The 18,338-nt window shown below is 39.5% G+C and overlaps 1 protein-coding gene across 1 annotated transcript in view; it reads right to left on the reverse strand.

The window, feature by feature from the left end:
- Positions 1-15,079: 15,079 nt before the first annotated feature.
- The window catches only part of AP3B1 (adaptor related protein complex 3 subunit beta 1), a 338,444-nt gene continuing 335,185 nt past the window's right edge, over positions 15,080-18,338 (reverse strand). The window contains exon 27 of the mRNA XM_027863441.1: positions 15,080-17,461. Within this exon, the coding sequence (XP_027719242.1) occupies positions 17,308-17,461 (154 nt within the window). The 3' untranslated portion in view covers positions 15,080-17,307. The remainder of the gene's footprint in view (positions 17,462-18,338) is intronic.

The following is an 18,338-nucleotide window of genomic DNA, read 5'->3' on the forward strand; positions in this document are numbered from 1 at the left end:
AGAAAGAAAGAAAGAAAGAAAGAAAGAAAGAAAGAAAGAAAGAAAGAAAGAAAAAAAGAAAGATTGAACCTGAGCTTCAGCTTTCAAAGTCCTTCTACCACTGTGTATGTAAAGATAGGCTCACTTAGTGTAGCTGAAAGATGCCCAAAGATATAAGTCTACATGAATTTTTAGGTCATGAGTTGTGGTCTATCTACTTGGAGAACTCCATCATATTGGAAGTGGTGACCCTCCCCTCCCATAGCATCGAGGGGACTGATAGTAATAATAATAACTGACATTTACATAGTGATTTAAGGTTTGCAGAGCACTTTATCAGATGCTGTCTCATTTGGGCCTCACAGCAACCCCATGGGGTAAGTGTTTCAGGTATTATTATACCAAGTTTACAAGTGAGGACTCCATATACTCTCTCTCCCAGGAGGGAGATGAGTCTAAAAGGAAGCAGACTACTTTGATCATTGAGAATAATCACTTGGTTACATTTTTTTTGCTATCTGTATCTAGAGAAAGAAGTGATAAATAGAAGTGTGTATGGAATGATTTTACATTTATATATATGTATATATATATATATATAAAATACATATATATGTACATATATACATATTTGTGTCTAATGGTAGCCATTTGGGGGAGAAGAAAAAAAAGGAAAAAAGTTATGTGATAACTATTATATATTTAAAAGGAATAGCAAGTTGTACATAATAGATTTGCAGTTTCATGTACAATCATCTTTTTTTTTATTCTACCATATTATAGAAATGCTCATTTTATTTCTTAAATTCAGAATAAAATAAATTAAAAGAAATAGTCACTTGGCCATGACGAGAAAGATAGCTAGTATGTACTCTATTCAGGTCACTGCTAAATACACCTTGTACACTCCTTGTTGGAAGGGTGCCCCTCAGTCCTTTGTTGTTCTTGGTAATATTTGCTCAGGAGAGCTGCCTTCCTATATTTCATGGGTGTTACAGAGAAGAGAGATTAGATTCGTTCTTCTTGGCCCCAAAAGGCATAGCTAAGAGCAACAAGTAGTTATTAGAGTCAAGCATTTATTAAGTGCCTACTATATGCCAGGCACTACATTGAATCTAGAGGAATAGATTTAGATGTGGTGTAAGGAAAACTAACAATTAGAGCTATCAAAAAATGAGAATGGGATGATTCTGATGACAGCAGATTTCCCTCTTGAGACATTCAAAATAAAAACTAGATGACCATTGGAAATGATATCATAGAAGAGATTTCTGGTCAGATACTGGTTGGCCTAGATAACATCTGATCTCATTCCAATTCTGAGATTCTGTCAGAACTGTGAGGAAACTGAGAGTCAGAGGGATTGTGATTTGCTCATGGCCTGTCTGAGGCAGGATTTGAATCCAGATGTCCTCTGACTCCAAGACTCTTTCCATGCCACCCAACAAAAAAGATGCGTATGCTTTTAAGCAGGTCTGCAAATTGCTCCTGAGATTTTTAAAAGAGCTTTTAAGGAATAGATTCTAGTATTAGGGGGGGAAAGTCTTCCTCAATTTTGTGATCTGGACACTCAGACTGGCTATGACTTTAATAGAGGTCATCAATGATTCCTGCATGACCATCCTCATAGTATCGTAGCCTGCAAGGAGATTCTAAGTCACAAGACATGCAATTGTTTTTCTCTTTGAATGCCCCAAATTGGATAGACTGGATGGTAGAGGCCTAAAAGAGTGCGGGTTCCAAGGGCTTCTGTGAGCTTCAGTGCACCACCTAATTGAAAGTGGAGGGACAGATGTCAGGGGCTTTACTCTATGCAAATTTGGAGCAACCCATGGGCTCTGAGATGATCAAGGGGGCAGACGCTGTCCCTCACCTTCTCTAGATGGGAATAGTGAGCCTGCCAATCCCCAAGTGTGACTTTATCTATTTCATTCCCTCATCTCTGTATCATAGAAAGTGTTTGGAAATTACTGACAAAGGAAAGTGTATAAATAGTTCCAAACTTTGAAGTGATTAATCTAAAGTGCTTTTAATTAATATGCATATTCATATACTAATTATTATAGAAGCTGCCTTTAAATGATTTTGAATTCACAGGATGAATAAAATTGACTCAACATACTAATCCCACTGGTGAAATTAATTTTTTCATTAAAATAAGAGAGAGAAAACCGGCTCTTCCAAATGGAAAACTTTCTTTCAAAGACCTTGATTTTGTAATTTAAATGTTGGCAAAAAAAACAACGGGAGTTATGAACAGAGGGCTTATGGCCTTTGAAAACAACTTCCTCCAAAAAAAAAAAAAGAGAGAAATCCTCAGACGATTTTTTTCTACATAGGTGATCGACTACCCAGAATATCAAACATTTGAACTTTTTTCTTTTAGGATGATACATTTTTAAAAACTAAATGATTTTAGAAAGTCTGCCAATATCCAGTTTCTTTCCAGGTCAATGATTTTGCTTTACTCACATGTCTGGGGGAGACTGGTGGCTATGACCTGCCAAGAGCACCCTACTGGCTTTGACATCTTTCAGTGTCAACTGGGGGATGTCTGCCTTAAATCTGTCAGGACAGCCCCTGGGCCACTTCTGCGAGCCCCTTGGGTATCAAATTTATTGTTATACCTCAATTGCTTTTTGTCCCCCTCCAAAATAAGGGTCCCAGGTCATGCTAATGATTACGGAGACACAAAATGCTCCCTCCATATTTTATTAAACAAGCCTTTTAATTATTAATCAAATGTGAAAATTATTTTCCATCACTGTGACACAGGGGCTAAAAGCACTGGGATTTTTTTCTTTCTCAGCCTGTTTCTTTTCTTCTTAAATTGGCCTCAGTGGATTCCCTGAGCTTCAAAGAGAGCTAGAAGGAGTCTAGATTTACTGCCTGGCTTTTCAGACCATAATCACCCCGTTCAGGCACTTAATGGAGAAGGGCTGGAGCATCTTTGTGGAGCAAAGGATAAACACCTGAGAAAATCTAACAGAGGTTCTCCAATATCTCTAATAGGGCCATAATATTGTCAATAATAACAGCAGCAACAATTACAGGAAAGCCTACCAGGCTGGCCCACATACTGTTGGGCTTTCAAATAGCAGTTATGATCCGTATATTTCACCAGTCCCTGCCATCAAGAAACTGATGTACTCAAAGGAGAAAAAAAAAAGCTTAAGAGGGTCAGTTTCATTTGCCTCATGGTGCAAGTAGGTGAAGAGTGAGTGGGAATTACTCTTTTTTCATGTGTATGTGTATGCAAGGCCTGTTGCTAGACTCCTGTTCACTTTACACAAATAAGTGTAGCTGGGGGAGAGGAACCATGCAAGAACAGTGGCCCTGTTTGTTTTTCACGCTGTCAGCTCCTGTTCATAGGATTTCCAGCTTCTAGTAGGATGCCCTGGAAGATAGGTGGTGTCTTAGGGAACTGGGATCCAGGCCACTGACAGATTAATACCAGATAAGGGACGTGGCTAGAGAAATGCATCGCCAGTTAATCTTCTGACCTTTCCCTGTTAAAAGGTCAGAAAGAAATAGAAGTGGTCTTTCATGGCTGTCTTTAAGGAACCTCATATTTGAATGGACAAGAGGTGATTCTTGCAAATACAGAACTAGATGGAGTATGTGGAGGGTTGGGACCCGTATGTGTTGGCAATGCGCTTGGAGGTGAGAGCATCTGTGGAGGCTTTGGGAGTGCCACCGGGCTATTTCTGAGGCAAGCCTGCAACAAGAACAATTTTCAAATGCTTGGAAGAGCAGCGGATGCCAGCAGCAGCATCAATATGCTCCCTCTGAGCACTAATTACATTATTAAGCAAACAGACCAACAGAAGACCTAAGTCACAGAAACATAGATTCAGGATCTAGTCACTTACCAGTTGGCTGTAAATAATCCAGGGAGACATTCATTTATTCCTAGCTCAAGACCTCTGGAGAGGTACCTTAACTTGTCCCTAATTTAAAAATCATAGGATCACAGAATCATAGATTTAGAACTGAAAGGGACCTTACAGGCCATTGAGTCCAACCTCCTTATTTTACAGATAAAGAAACTGAGGCACAAGCAGGTGAACTGATTTGCCCAGAGTTGCAGGGCTAGAAAGTTTCTGAGGTAGAAATCTTTCTAGGTAGGAATCTATCTTTCTGACTCCAAATCCCTGAAAGAAATGACTTTCTCATTTAAATCATTGTTAAAGATGGGGAAACCCATATCTCCCCTCCCCAACAGATTCTTTTAAATTAACTTGTGCTTTTAGCCTCTATTTCTGAAAATCTGTAACAGAGCAATCTAGCTCTTCACAAGGGAAACCCAAGGCCTCCTGGTGGCTGTGGCCCACTGAGGGACAGAGAGTAACTTTCATTTTCTCAGTTTGTAGCCAGCAAGCATTTAACTAATTAAGGCAACTTCCCAAATGCATATAAAGGCCAAGAACCTGAAGTTTTCTGGATCTGACTGAGGCTAATCTGAGAGAGACGGCTGTAAGTCTGGGGTTGAAAGCGGCCGACGGAGGCAGGAAGAGAATTTGTGCATACTGGGATCAAATCTGGAGAAAAAAAAATGTCTAAGTGGGGCCTGCTGAAAGAAATCTCCGGCAGACTGAGCCAGCCGCGTGAATGGCAGAGAGAATGGAGGCCATTTGAATACTGATGTGGCCCTCACTTTCTTCCATTTCCATTAATGACATGCTCATCAAGGGCAAACAATAGGACCGGCTGCCTGCGCCTGTCACAGTGTTCGGGTGCTGGGAATGCCAGGCTGTCATCCCCGGGCTGCATTTAGAGACCTGTACACTAATAAGAAGTGCTCTGCGCCATCAATGCAGACAGGTGCTTCCGAGGCTGGGACATGCTCCATTCCCTTCCCCCGAAACCCTCCTCTTGCAGCCCCCCTGACAGATACCATGAAATGCACAAATTAACAGCCCCATCATGCTGGGCTTCTGCTGCCTGCGGGGAAAGCAGAAAATCAAGTTGTCACCCAGGGTGCAGTGATAAAGCCGCAGCCTCATTTCTCTGTTGGTGCCCTATAATAGCAAATGCCAGACAGCTGGATGGATGGGAGGCTTTAGATTAAGGCCCTGATGCACTCTGGCCAGAGAATTAGTAGTTGCTGTTTCCATGTGGTTTATTTCTGTTCAAAATAAACATCTGGAGAGAGCAAAGATTCCTGGGGCAGAAATCCCTTTTTGTGGCTTTCTTCAGCAGCAAGAGAAAACAACTGAAACAGAGCTCATGTCTCCCTTCTGAGACCCAATGGGATTTCCACTTGAAAATCTGCTTAAAACTTTAACAAGGACCTTAAACTATTCGGAGTTGAGTAAAGCTCTCCATAGCTCAGGGCCCCTACTGCCAAGGTCAACCTTGCTGACAGCGAGGGAGATGGGAAGGAAAACTTGCTGAAGCCCCATAAGCACAGGCCCTTTTCTGCTGGGCCCAAGGAGCTCAGATCTAGGTTTCCAGGGAACAGGTCTGGCGTGCTCTTTGTCTTCTTTATGCTACTTTTTCCAAGAAGATGTTTCTGGAGCTTCCAGGGAATGGTCTTGGGAGGTGGGGGTGAGGAGGATGGGGGTGACAGCAGCTGGGAGCAAACCCTACCCAGACTTCCTCTTCTGGACCCTTCTGGTCCTGCTCCAGGTACCACTGCCCACCTCCCCACCCCCATCCAAAGCTATGCCTCCACTCTCAGTTTCTCAAATAATAAACACAAATAGCCCTTTGCTTGATTAGCATGATAGGGGCCTGACCCCCGAGGGGGTTTGCCCTGGTGCAGTGTGCTCCAGGGGGAGTAATGGAGGGGCCTGAGCCCTTCAGACTCCAAGGAGTTTAATGACATAATGACCAGAGAACTTTAACATAAAACAGGAAGAGCAACTAACGAAACTTAAAACATAAAACCCCCCTCCTGTCATTTTTATAGTAATAGTAAAACACTTTATTGAATTTATGAGCTACATAATGACTCTGAAGAATGTAACTTGAATTAGAACCAACTTGGACGTATAATATCAACTATAAACCCTTTTCTATTATCCCATCCCCTCAGCATCTTCTTTCCTCTCTTATTCTTACCAAGGGGACATTGGCTTCTTCCAGACTAGACAGACTATTTCTGTCTCAGACATAGTTCAGATCTTGCTAATAGGCCTGCGTTGAACCTCCAAACTGCTGGTGACCAAGGGAGTGGGTCATGGGAGAAGAATACAGGTCACGCAAGGGAAGACTGACCCTTTTCAAGGCCCCACAGACATGAAAATGCCCCTCTCCCTGGCATGTCGCCAAACTCCCAAGGGCTTGTAGTAAACACACTAGCTACAGTCCTGGACATATTTCGCAGGAGGGTGAGGGCCAGGCTCTCCAAAAGCAAAACTATGAAGCCCTTGAGAGTGGGTGAAAAGGATCAGCGGAAGAAAGTTCTGTCATTGTTTCCTGTTTGTGGGGCTGTTGGTGGTCCAGTTTCTGATGACCGCTTGTGGGGGTGGGGGAGGAAATGCACATCCCAGCTAAGTGGCATGCAGTCCTCTGTTTCCTATTTCCATTTTCACTCCTTTAGGCTTTCTGCTCCCCATGGATCTTTCTGAAGGGGCAATAAAATAAAATGGGTGAAACAAAGCCATAAGCCAGTTAAATCTGAAAGACATGTCATCTCATCTAAAAGGAAGAAACGGACCATTTCCACGCCTAAGGCTGACAGCAACGCCTGAGCTGGCAATAGTGCTATTCCATCTGATTTATAGAATAATGGGGTGACAAATGATGACAAAAATAAACTTTTACTGCACTGAACTGCTCCTTTATTTATGAAATTTGGCCAAGTAGTGAAATCTTTTATCTGCAAGTTGTAACATGGAGTGGAAACGAGCGATTATGGTGTGGTAATAGTAATCCAGCGATGGAGGCTGAGTCAGTTGGAAATGGATTGAAGTAAAATAACTACCACGCCATGATAAATGTGACCGGCGCTTTGCTGACAGATGATCTAACAGGTGTTCATAACAACTATATAAGAGGATTTATTTATGACTCGCCACAGCCGCAGTACTGTAAATCAGCTCTAACAGCTGCACGCTGAGGAAACCAAGTCCCTGATGGAGGAGCAGCGCAAGAACCCAAAGAACACAATTCACTCCAGAATCTTAATCACCAAATAACATTTTTTTTAGCCAATTATGCTGCAGCGCAGAAATTAGAATTACTTTCAATTAGAAAGCTGAGCTGACTACTAACTTCGCTGAAAACGTGTTTGGATTTTGGGCCTCTCATCTTATAGAGGCCCAAACAAAGGGAAGGCCAAAGCGCCTGGGGAAACCAGCTCTCTCTGTTATAGCCTGACATTGGAAAGGAGACTACTTTGGGTAGTTTCATTTTTTTAGTTACAGCTCAGGAAGCAGAACTCAAAGGTATGAAGAACAAACAGGACTCTTTCCAAACTGCGGCCTTATTCTATGTTTGGAAAGACACACCAAGTGTACTGATTAGCCTTGGTTGCTACCCTCCATTGTCCCAACAGAGAAGCATTAAGTGGGTGGAGAAGGAATGGCGGAAAGTGGGGGCTTTAATTCAGATTGAAGAGACATTCTATCACTCACTCATGCAACTGGCCACCAAGATGCAATCCTTGCTTTCAAGGATCTTCTCCGGTCTAGTCTAGCAGGGGACATTACATATACAGGAATTCGTATTAGAGAGGACTACGGAAAATCGGAGGACAGAAGTTCATTTATGGCTTCTGGGGGATATGTTTTGGCTCAGATGGCCTTGGAAGACACCTACGGCTCTTATGATTTGGTAATTCCATGTATTTCCTGGAAGCCTTCATAGAGATGGGTCTTGAGGGATAAGTAAGATTTTGGTAGAAGGGAACTTGGGAGGCAGAACCTGACATTTTAGCAAAAAGAAATATAACAAGCAAAATCACAGAGCCAGAAAGGTAAGGGACATGTTTGCAGAACAGTAAGTAGTCTAGTTTGACCGGACTCAGGTGATGGGAAGGGGAGTGATGTGAGAGAAGCCTGGGAAAACAGGTCAGGGATAGGAGGCCTTGAATGTGAAGCTTAGGTATTGAACCCTGGTGAATATGACTCTGTCCTCCTTTTTGTTGTGGGTGGGACAGAGTGAGTCTCACAGGAGGAGCAGGGGTTGTCATCTCATCTAATCAAGTCTCATTACATTTTCTTTCCCCCAAATTCTCCCCTCTTCTAAGCTTCCCTCTTTCTGACCAGCATATCACCATCCTTCTAGTTACCCAGGTTCACAACCTTGACACCATCTTGAATTCCTCACTCTCAGCCTATATATCCAGTCAGTTGCCAAGCCTTGTGTTTTCGAGCTCCAAACATCACTTGGCAACTGTCCCTTCTCTCCACTTAGCCTAGTTCAGACCTTTCTCATCTTCTGCCTGGATTACTGCAGTAGCCTTACAGTTGATCCTCCTGACTCAGGTCTCAAGTATCTCCCTTCTCTCATCCATCCTCCTCCTCTACACAGGTGTCAAAGTCAATTTTCCCTAAAAGTGTCAGTCCTACTTCTCTACCCTACAAACTCCAGGGGTTCCCGAATGACTCTATGATCAAATATAACTTCATCTTCCTCTCATCCTTCTAAAATGTCTATTTTTTTGTTTTATGTTGTATATAATTATTTGTATGGTTGCATTCATATATAATTTAAAAGTATAAATATATACAAATCAAGGGTGTGGACTCAAAACATTTTCTGCAGATGGGTATGTGATCAAAAAAATCTCGAGATGCTGCTTTAGACAATCTTTTAATGAGCCCATCCATAGTGATTGATGGAGAAGATGGCAGCCTTCATCACAAATAGAAGTTGCAACTTTCACCAACACCACATTGCCTGGTAAGTAGGGGAAGAGCTCCGTTAGTTGTATTCTTCCTCTTGGAAATCAACTTTAGGTATTTTCCCCCCAGTAGCAGATCTTCTGTCTGAATGGGTTATAGATGTTTCTAAAGCAAATCCTACTTTTAGCCTTGTACTGAGATAGAGTGGGAAAAAGCAGTAGCACTTTCCTAAGCGATATGTTACCAGGATTGCTAGGTTGGCTGCAAGACAGTGATACTGATGTTTGTTAAATGTTTGGGAATGCGAGGTATACTGTAAAGATTATTATTATTCTTTATATTTTCTTCCCTTCATACAAAAGGTTTCCCACAATCTGTTACTTTATCCAAAGTCTTCTCTCTGTATAATTGTTGATATTTCTAGAGCACTAAGGATTTAAGGATTCCATTGTGCGATATGTGCATTATCTCATTTGATTCTCCCAACAACCAGTTAGGTACTAAAGTATTAATATCTTTTTACTGATAAGAAAAATGGGGCTCAGGGAGACTGAGTGACTTGCCCATGATAGTAATTAGCATAATTACATGCTAGTGTGTCAAAGAGAGAACTAAAGCCTTTGTTTTTCCTGACTTGAAGTCCATGATAATACATCGCTTCTGACACACATAACAAGAGTTTGCATTTATCATTTAGAGGTTTGCAATGCCCTCATACACATTGTCCCATTCGAGCTTTGTAACAACCTAATAAGGTAGCTACTGTATGTAATATTATTATCTCCATTTTACGGATGAGGCAGGATTTGAACACAAGTCTTCCCTGACTCCAAGTCATGGCTTCTCTCAGACAGACTTCTAAAGATGGCACTTCTCCTCCTATTTCCATTATCAGGAACCAAAACAAATAACCAAGTTTTCACAAATAATTGATGGCCTAACTACCAGGTTATAGAACAAATTTGTTGTTATTCAGTCATTTCAGTCATGTCTGACTCTTCATGATCCCACTGAGGTTTTCTTGGCAAAGATACTGGAGTGGTTTGCCATTTCCTTCTCCAGCTCATTTTATAGATGAGGAAACTGAGACTACAGGGTTAAGTGACTTGCTCAGGGTCACATAGCTAGTAAATGTCTCAGACCAAATTTGAACTCAGGTCTTCCTGACTCCAGGTCTGGCACTCTATCAACCGCACCATCTGGCTGCCCTATAGAACAACTAGCGGAACTGAAAAACGAAAATGAAAAGATGCAAAACTTCAAGTTATGCAACCCTCACAATATTACTTTTAACTATGATGAGATCTTGAAGGTCAATGATAGCAAATGTCTAGACCCAGTGCTAGGAAATTACTGCCCAGAGCTTATCAAAGGACGGAGACATTTAGCCCGTTGCAGAGACATTTAGATTTAGATAGTTTTTTTTTTTTTTTTACAAGAAATGGGCCTTAAACTCTGCATTTCATAGTCTAAAAAATTACAAACAGGTAAGAGGACGTGTTAGGCTTTCAGATCCAAGCATCATAAACTATCATGTTAATGCTTAAATGAATATGGAAACTTCAATTGCTCAACTTTCCATCAGCAGAACCAACTGTCCTATTTAGTTTCTTTTCCCATCTATAATCAGGGAACAGTAAAAGAGGAGATAGTCTTGAGACACCCATACACACCAATTTAGAACTGGGAGAGACCTTACGGACCTTTAGAGACCATCTAGTCCAACCAAATCCTTCATTTTACAGACCACAGGCACATAACTTTAGATCTGGAAGGGAGGAGTGAGTTCAATGCCCTTATTCTACAAATGGAGTTGTGTCTTCCCAGGGTCACATAGCTAGTATCTGAGCAGATTGCGGGGTGGAGGTGGGAGAAATTGAACATAGGTTGTTTTTTTTTCCCCCTTTAAATCTACCATTCCACACTACTACTGAAAAAACAAGCTCAGAGAAGGTGACTTGCCCAAGGTAATATAGGTAGTGTCTTGACTGGTGGATGTAGGACAGGGGGAATCTAGGACTTATTGGTTATTATAATCAATCTGCTTTGGATGATTCTTACCGCATGGCATTTTAGTTAAAGACCAATGTGTATACAAACCACTAGATCCCTCTTTTTATGGTGAAATGCTTAAATAAAAAGTCAGATCATTGTCAGAACTTCTCTCCTCTTTAACTAAACCTCACCAGTCTGTTGACTTTTATCTAAACCTGCCTCTCCTCTACAAAGACTTCTCAGACCACTACAGCTCAGTAATCACTCTCTTCTGTGACATTCTTTCACTCCTCTGGCAATGTATGCTCTTCTCACACTGCTCTGGCCTGTCTGTTAAGTGTGTAGTTTGACATCTTGGATGTATTTTCCTATAGAAACAATGTTATCAGTGGTGGTTAGGTTTCTCAGTCAGAATCACACATACACACAAAAAAAAATATATAATAGATTATTGTTGCAATATCTACTTTAATACTTCAAGGATCTGTTAACTTTATGGGCACTGGTACCCCCTTTTAGGATACTTTTTGGTGACTGAACAGACTGTTGCAATACTATTAGTTGTACAAAAGTGTAATGAGTTCCAAAGGGATCAATCAGCATTTTTAAAGCACTAGACAAGTAAGGCAGAAGCTACCCTCAAGGAACTTACAGTCTACTGAGGGGATTGGGGGGGGTATACACAATATGTTCACAGATCTGTAAATATAGGATATATTCACAAGAAGTGAAGGGATAGGGCACAGATGAAATAAACAGGAAAGACTTCTTGAAGGAGACATACATGAACCGAGACTTGAAGGGAAAAATGGGATCCATGGAACACAGGTGGAGAGAGATGGAGAGAGAGGAAGAGAGGGGGAGAAAGGAGGGGAAGAGAGGGAGAGAAAGAAGGAGAGAGGGAGAGAGGGAGAAAGAGAGAGAGAGAGAGAGAGAGAGAGAGAGAGAGAGAGAGAGAGAGAGGGAGAGGGAGGACAGCCTGTGCAGTAGGAAACATGAAATAAGCCAGTTTGTCTGGAGATGGTGCATGAAGAGGACTGTGTAATGAGTCTGTATGAAAGGATAAGTTGGAGCCAGATTCTTTTTGTTTTTACTTTTAAATTTTTTTCAAGTAACAAGTAGCTTAAAAAAATAGTCTGTCCCTCCCACCATCCCTTTTCCCTCCTCCCCACCTCTGGTAAATTTAAAAAATAAACATCTAAAAAACAAATTCCTCAAAGTATATCTACATAGTTCAGCAGAACAAATTCCCACATTAGCCATGTTCAAAAATGTGTATCTCTTTCTGCATTTTAAGTTCATCACTTCTCAGGCGGTGAGTGACATGTCTGATTTCATTCTCTTTCTTATAAACCACATAAACCATTCTTTAAAAAATAACATACACAACCACCATAAACTTGTGGTTTATCAATGTGCTGATAAGAATTCTTTTACACTTGTTTTTCTCTATAATAATTGTATAAATTCTTCTCCTAGTTCTGCTCACTCCTCTCTGTATCAGTTCAAAAGTCTTCCTATTTTCCTCTGAAACCATTTCATACTTTAAGGCCCAATGATATTTCATATTGTTCTCACACTTTATTTAGCCATTCCTCAATAGGATACCCCTTTAATTTCCAAGAGAGCTACTATAAATATTTTTGTACATATCAATGTTTCCTCTTTCTTCGATATCTTTGGAGCATAGTCCTAGTAGTTGCATAGCAAGTCAAAGGGCATGTAGTTTGTTAAGTTCCTGGGCATAGTTCCAAATCATTTTTTAGAATGGTCATACTGATTCATGGCTCTAATTCGTATTCACGGTTCACTAATGTACCTGTTTTCTTCCAATATTTGTCATTTTCCTCTTCTGTCCTCTTTGCCAGTCTGGAACTTCAAAGTTGCTTTAATGGATATTTCTCTAATTACTAGTAATTTTAAATTATTTGGGTTTTTTCATGATTGACAGCTTGAATTTCTTCATTTGAAGAATGCCTACAGCTGGATTGTAAAGGGCTTTAAATGTTAGGGGGATATTTTATCTAAGTAGAAACAGGAAGACATTGAAGCTTCTTGAATAGGGAATCGGTTACAATTCTAGTTTTTGATTATGCCTAATTCATCCCATTTGGTTGTGAGTTCCTTGAGTTTTCTATCCTCTGAGCTTAACATTGTGCCCGGCACAGAAAGGGCACTTAATAAATGTTTATTGACCCCGAGTCTGACTCCATTCAATGACCATTAGGACAAATAATAAACAACAGACCTATGTAAGATCTATAATCCCACTCCATCGCCTCATTGTGACATGGAGATGACTGAGCTCTCAAAGACTGTGCTGGTAGAGTACAAAGTCCGGAGGGTCCTACCAAACTAAAAAGGGAAGCTTGGGAGTGATCTTCATGTGTCGTCCAAAGCACAACCTAGCTGAGTTCTGAGTGCCTCATCACCAGGTGGATTTTCTCTGGTTATGGGAACCCTTGGAGGACGGTTACCATTATTAGAAGGAATGTTGGGGCAGCTAGGTGGTACAGTGAATAGAGCTCTGATCTTGGAGTCAGGAAGACCTGAGTTCAAATTCAGCCTCAGACACTTAACACTTACTAGCTGTGTGACCCTGGGCAAGTCACTTAACCCTAATCGCCTCACCCCCCGCCCTAAAAAAAAAAAAAAGGTAAAAGGAGGAATGTCCCTACTGACAAAAATCACCATTTTTGGGCTGTGTGCAGAGCACTATTGAGTATATGGGAAAGAAAAAGTTAAACGAATCTTGGTCTGTATCTTTTAAGTGGAACAAAAAGAGGGAGAGAAGATGAGCTAGCAATAGATCTTCCATGGATAACAGAACCTTAGGAAACAGTAGAGAAAGAAGGAATGGGATTAAGGAAAGTGTAGATACACAAGAAAAGGAAGGTGGTCAGAAACTGATATAAACGATCTTTGAATGGCAAAAGGTAGGAGCATACATGTTGGATGAAACCCCTCAGGAAGAAAGGAGGTGGTACAGGAAGAAACTTGCTGATCAGACAGTTTCCCTAAGAGAGAAAGAGACTAAGAGTTTGACTGTTGTTCTTGGAAGTAGTAGCTTTGGATAATTGGAGGGGAATAAGAAAAAGTAGTATGCAACTGCCTTTCACACATATATTTTATTTCCAACTTGGCGTTTAGAAATTGAGAGAAATCTCTATATTGCTGAGGGTGTATATAGGCTATTTCTTACACTTCTTCATTTCTCCAAAAACTTAATAAAAGGACTTGTCTATAGAGTGTGAAAAATAACCCACAGATTAACTCCTTTGTCACACTTCAATTTTCTGTTAATTCTATAAAGCTGGAGACCTGTGATGCCATGCGGCCATTCACGTTATTGATGAATAAACTGCATATTGTTAAGAACATTTAGATCTACACATGCTCTGTTGGCTCAGAGGAGTGTTAAAGCCCAGTTCATTTCATGTTCTAAGATACTCCAACAATATTACCATTTCTTGTATAGAAATACTCCTTTCACTGACTCAACTCAATGACTTACTAGATGGGCTTCAATAGTTGTTTTGGCCAAAAGATATATCACCCTCAGCCAATGGGGTCATATACTTCTTCAAAACTGCCTACGCTAGTCCATCATGATAGAAAGGCTTCAAACATGGGCTCAGTAGTTAATACAAAGTTGTAAATGAATTGTGCATATGAAAGGCAGTTGACCATAAGTGTTTTCAAAGCCTGTGCCAGCAGAGTCCAAGCTTAAATTGCCATGGAAATTCAACTAAAAGTAATGGGTTGAACCTTTATAGAGGTGACTTTAGGCTGAATGTAAAGAGAAACTTCCTAGCAGTTAAAGTTAACCAAAAGTGGAATAGGCCACTTTGGGAAGTACTGGGTTCTCCTTCACTGAGGTCTTTAAGCAAAATGTAGACAATCATTTGTAAAATATGATATAGAGTGAATTCTTGTTCTGTGAATTCTTGATGGACCCTGAGATCCCTTTCAACCTTGAGATTCTATGACTGTGTCATACATTCTAGGATAGGCCTGACTCCCCCTTCCTCACTTCCTACATGACAAAAAAAGGTAAATAAGCTACTAGACTGTTTCATGTGAGACCTTCATGATCACAATAGTTGATGAGAAATACAAAAACAATAGCTGATGAAAAAAAGGGATATGTACACAATTTTTAAAATATCTTCCAATTATCTTATTTAATTTCACTCACTCCTCAAACATTCAAATTCATAAACTTAGATTCTAAGGTCAAACACCTTTAAAACACACACACACACCCCAAACTCTTTTTATTAAAATACTTATAAATGGGAATAGCCAGAGGCAGTACATAGTATTTTTATTTAATATGATCATCTTTGGGTTCTCTTCAATCTTATAAAACTATTTTTCAAATCAAAAGAGAGAAAAGGCCTTATTTCTGTCCTGTAATATGAGGTAGAAAATACCACTGTAGTTCTTCAAAACTGGTGTATATAAAATGTACCATTAAGTGAACATTAAAATATAAAAATATAGCTAGAATTAGGACTTTAACTTTGGCTAATTCAACTCTATAGAATAATTTAAAGATAATCACAGAATATGATAAAATCAAATGAATTCCAGACAAAGAATTCTGAATCACTTTTCTTAAAAAAAAAATCTGCTGTTGGACACTTCAAATATCACGTATATAAAAAATGTTTCAATCATATTAAGCTACTGGTGTTAAAAGTATCAAACGGAAACACATTAAAAGTCATACTATCAGTTAAAGACATTAAATCCAAAAATAAGCAGTCACAATTATTATACTTTTCTCATTAAAAACTGAGGTCTCACTAAAACTCCTGTGGTTGTTCCAGAATACAAAAAAAAGTAGTGTTGGAGGTCCTATTTTTAGAGATAACATCCCTTAAAATTTGAAAATAAAATTTACAGCCAAGGGTATTTAGTTTGTCAAACTGTGTGTTACTTTTCAAACAGTTACTTAAAAATCCAAAATGACAAAGCTTTGGAAAACAGGAGTAGTAATGGAAATGCCAAATGACTTGGGGGTACCACTTAAGATAAAATATAGTACTTTAGAGTGAGGGACAGCCTGCAACTCAGACAACTATACCTCTCTTTCCTTAGGTTTATCACAGTACATGAACCTGAACATTTTAAGAATTTTCCCAGACGTTCTATTTCTCTCAAACCATATGTTCCAAGGACCTTCAATTAAAATGTTTTCCTCCTCTTCTCTTTCTCCCTAGTATTCATTCAAATTTAAAATGATCTACCAAAAGTTTGTTTTTTTTTTTGGGTGGGGTGGGGAGGATTGAACAGTGGGGCAGAGAGATTGGAGAATAGGAATGAACAACTAGCACAAACTAAGGTAAACAAACCAACCAATTACAATATAACTAATTTACAACTGGAGTACTCATTGAGAGAAAAAAGTTTAGAAAAGACGACTTTCAAATTGGAGAATAATTTTAATTAAAAAACTGCAAGTTGCTAAACAGCAGATTTTGTAAATATGAGCCAGTCTAATAAAAAAATTTCAAGTCTTAAATTTTTCCATCACTTGATGTGCTTTTCATACAACTTAATTTTGATGTTATTTCTGAAATCCATGTTCATACGAGTCATTTTTCTATAAGCTTCATACTAAAGAATTTCAGTTCCCCAAAGTTGGGCCTACTGGACCATCAAAGATCAGTATAACAATCTGAAGTATAATTTAAAGAGTTTACTCAGCAGCAGTAATAGACCTTGTTATCAAATCTCATGAATTGTTATTCTGTGAGTTGACTGTTTTAGATGAACAGCTTTTGTTCAGCAACACAAAAGTTTTTGAAAAATATTTACCAATAATTTTCTTTTTGACAGTGACCAAGGGTTAGAAGATGTTTTCTTTTAGTGACAAAATCCTGCTGGCTCCCTTGCTTACTGAACAGTTTTAGAATTAATGGATTCCAAAATAGGTGGTGATTAATTACCAAGGAAAAAGCAAAGAGATTATTTATATGCTATTTTATTTATTCTTTATCATTCAGAAAATCTGATGACAGCAGTCATCAGCAAATAATTATGACACAGAAATTCACTGAGCAACAGTATTTTGCAAATATTCCATTGCTCTCTTGCTCAATTTCAGACATCTTCACTATCCTATGCCTAGCTGGGAGATCAGCTAGATTCTCTTAAATTTTTTGCTTATTGGTGAAGGCAAACTGATTTCCAATGAACTTTAATTATTCAACACTTATTTATCAGAACTAGAAAAGTCAAGGAAAAAGGGTAGAAGGTCAGGGGAGAATATATGGCACATGGATTCAAGAGTTTAGATAATTGACAGTAAAATATATGTTCTTTGGTTAGCAAACCGAAAAAAAAAGGGGCAAGTACTGGATACATGATAGACACACACTAGCATTCTAAAGCAGGAGACAAGAATGTCAAGAGTGTATTCTTCCCCCACTGCCAGATGGAAGGGCTATTATTATAAATGAAAGGCAGCAGTAGTGGATGCCAGGCACTTTTGTTGTGTGCCAGATTCTGAGGTCCAGATGTAAGCAGGTTACCCCTGGGACAGGACAGGCTTCAGCTCCCGCAGCAGAATAGAACCAATCACCGTTTTCTCAGTGTTTATGATGAGCTGTGCTGTAGAGCCTTCCTTCAGCTCCACTGTGACTAGCATCAGTGACCCACTGTGCACAGTTTTAGCTGCAAATCTGGAGGAAAAAAAGTGAAGAGATCTTCATGATGAGGGGAAAGAAAGAAGACAGCATATTGTTCCTAAAGTCAAATGAGTTTTACAGAACTTTTTCCCCCCAAATAAATTAATCTAAGAACAGGATCCCTACTACCAGAAAGCCCAAACCCAAGCATTCTTTAGAAAATAAACTGTACAACATCCTGACCCTGAAGTCTGCAATTTTAGAGTTTGTCAAATGAAGACTCTTTTATTTAGATGTTTAAATGTGAATCTGCATGTCAGCAGCCCTTCATTTACAGAGTAAGGTATTTTGGGGGTCATTTTAAAGTATATTAATTCACTTGATATTTAACATATTGCCTTGGATATAGTACATCATTCTATTTTTCTTCTCAATGTTATTTTCTGACCACAAATGTATCTTTCCCAGAGTTTGAATTTTAAAAGTCTTGAGTATTTGAAATGAAAACTGTTTATGGAAGCAGTTGTAGGGGAATGCAGAGGAGGAAAAAACCTTTCTCCTCTACCGACAATGAAAATGTTTCCTATATTTCCACCATTGAGTCAGGTCAAAGGATTCCATCTCTACTGATGATGACCTGGAATCAAGTGAAAACGACCAATGAAGTACTTACTTCCCTTTGTTGTACCTTCAGAACATTAGATTCCCCCTTTTTCCTTTTGAATATAAGAAAGGAAACTTAAGGACTAATGCTCTATTACTACATTCCAAGACACGAAGAACCTACTAATTACATGGAATTAAAAGCAAAACTAGCCTTTTAAGCACTGCAATTGACTAAAAAGCCATTTTGAACACAATGAACTTCTGTCAATCCTGCTAATTCATTCTGCATGCACAGCCAAGCCCCAGAGACAGGAAGGAAGAGGAT

This window comes from Vombatus ursinus, unplaced genomic scaffold (genome assembly GCF_900497805.2).
Source record: "Vombatus ursinus unplaced genomic scaffold, bare-nosed wombat genome assembly UNPS02014772.1, whole genome shotgun sequence".
Lineage (NCBI taxonomy): Eukaryota > Metazoa > Chordata > Mammalia > Diprotodontia > Vombatidae > Vombatus > Vombatus ursinus.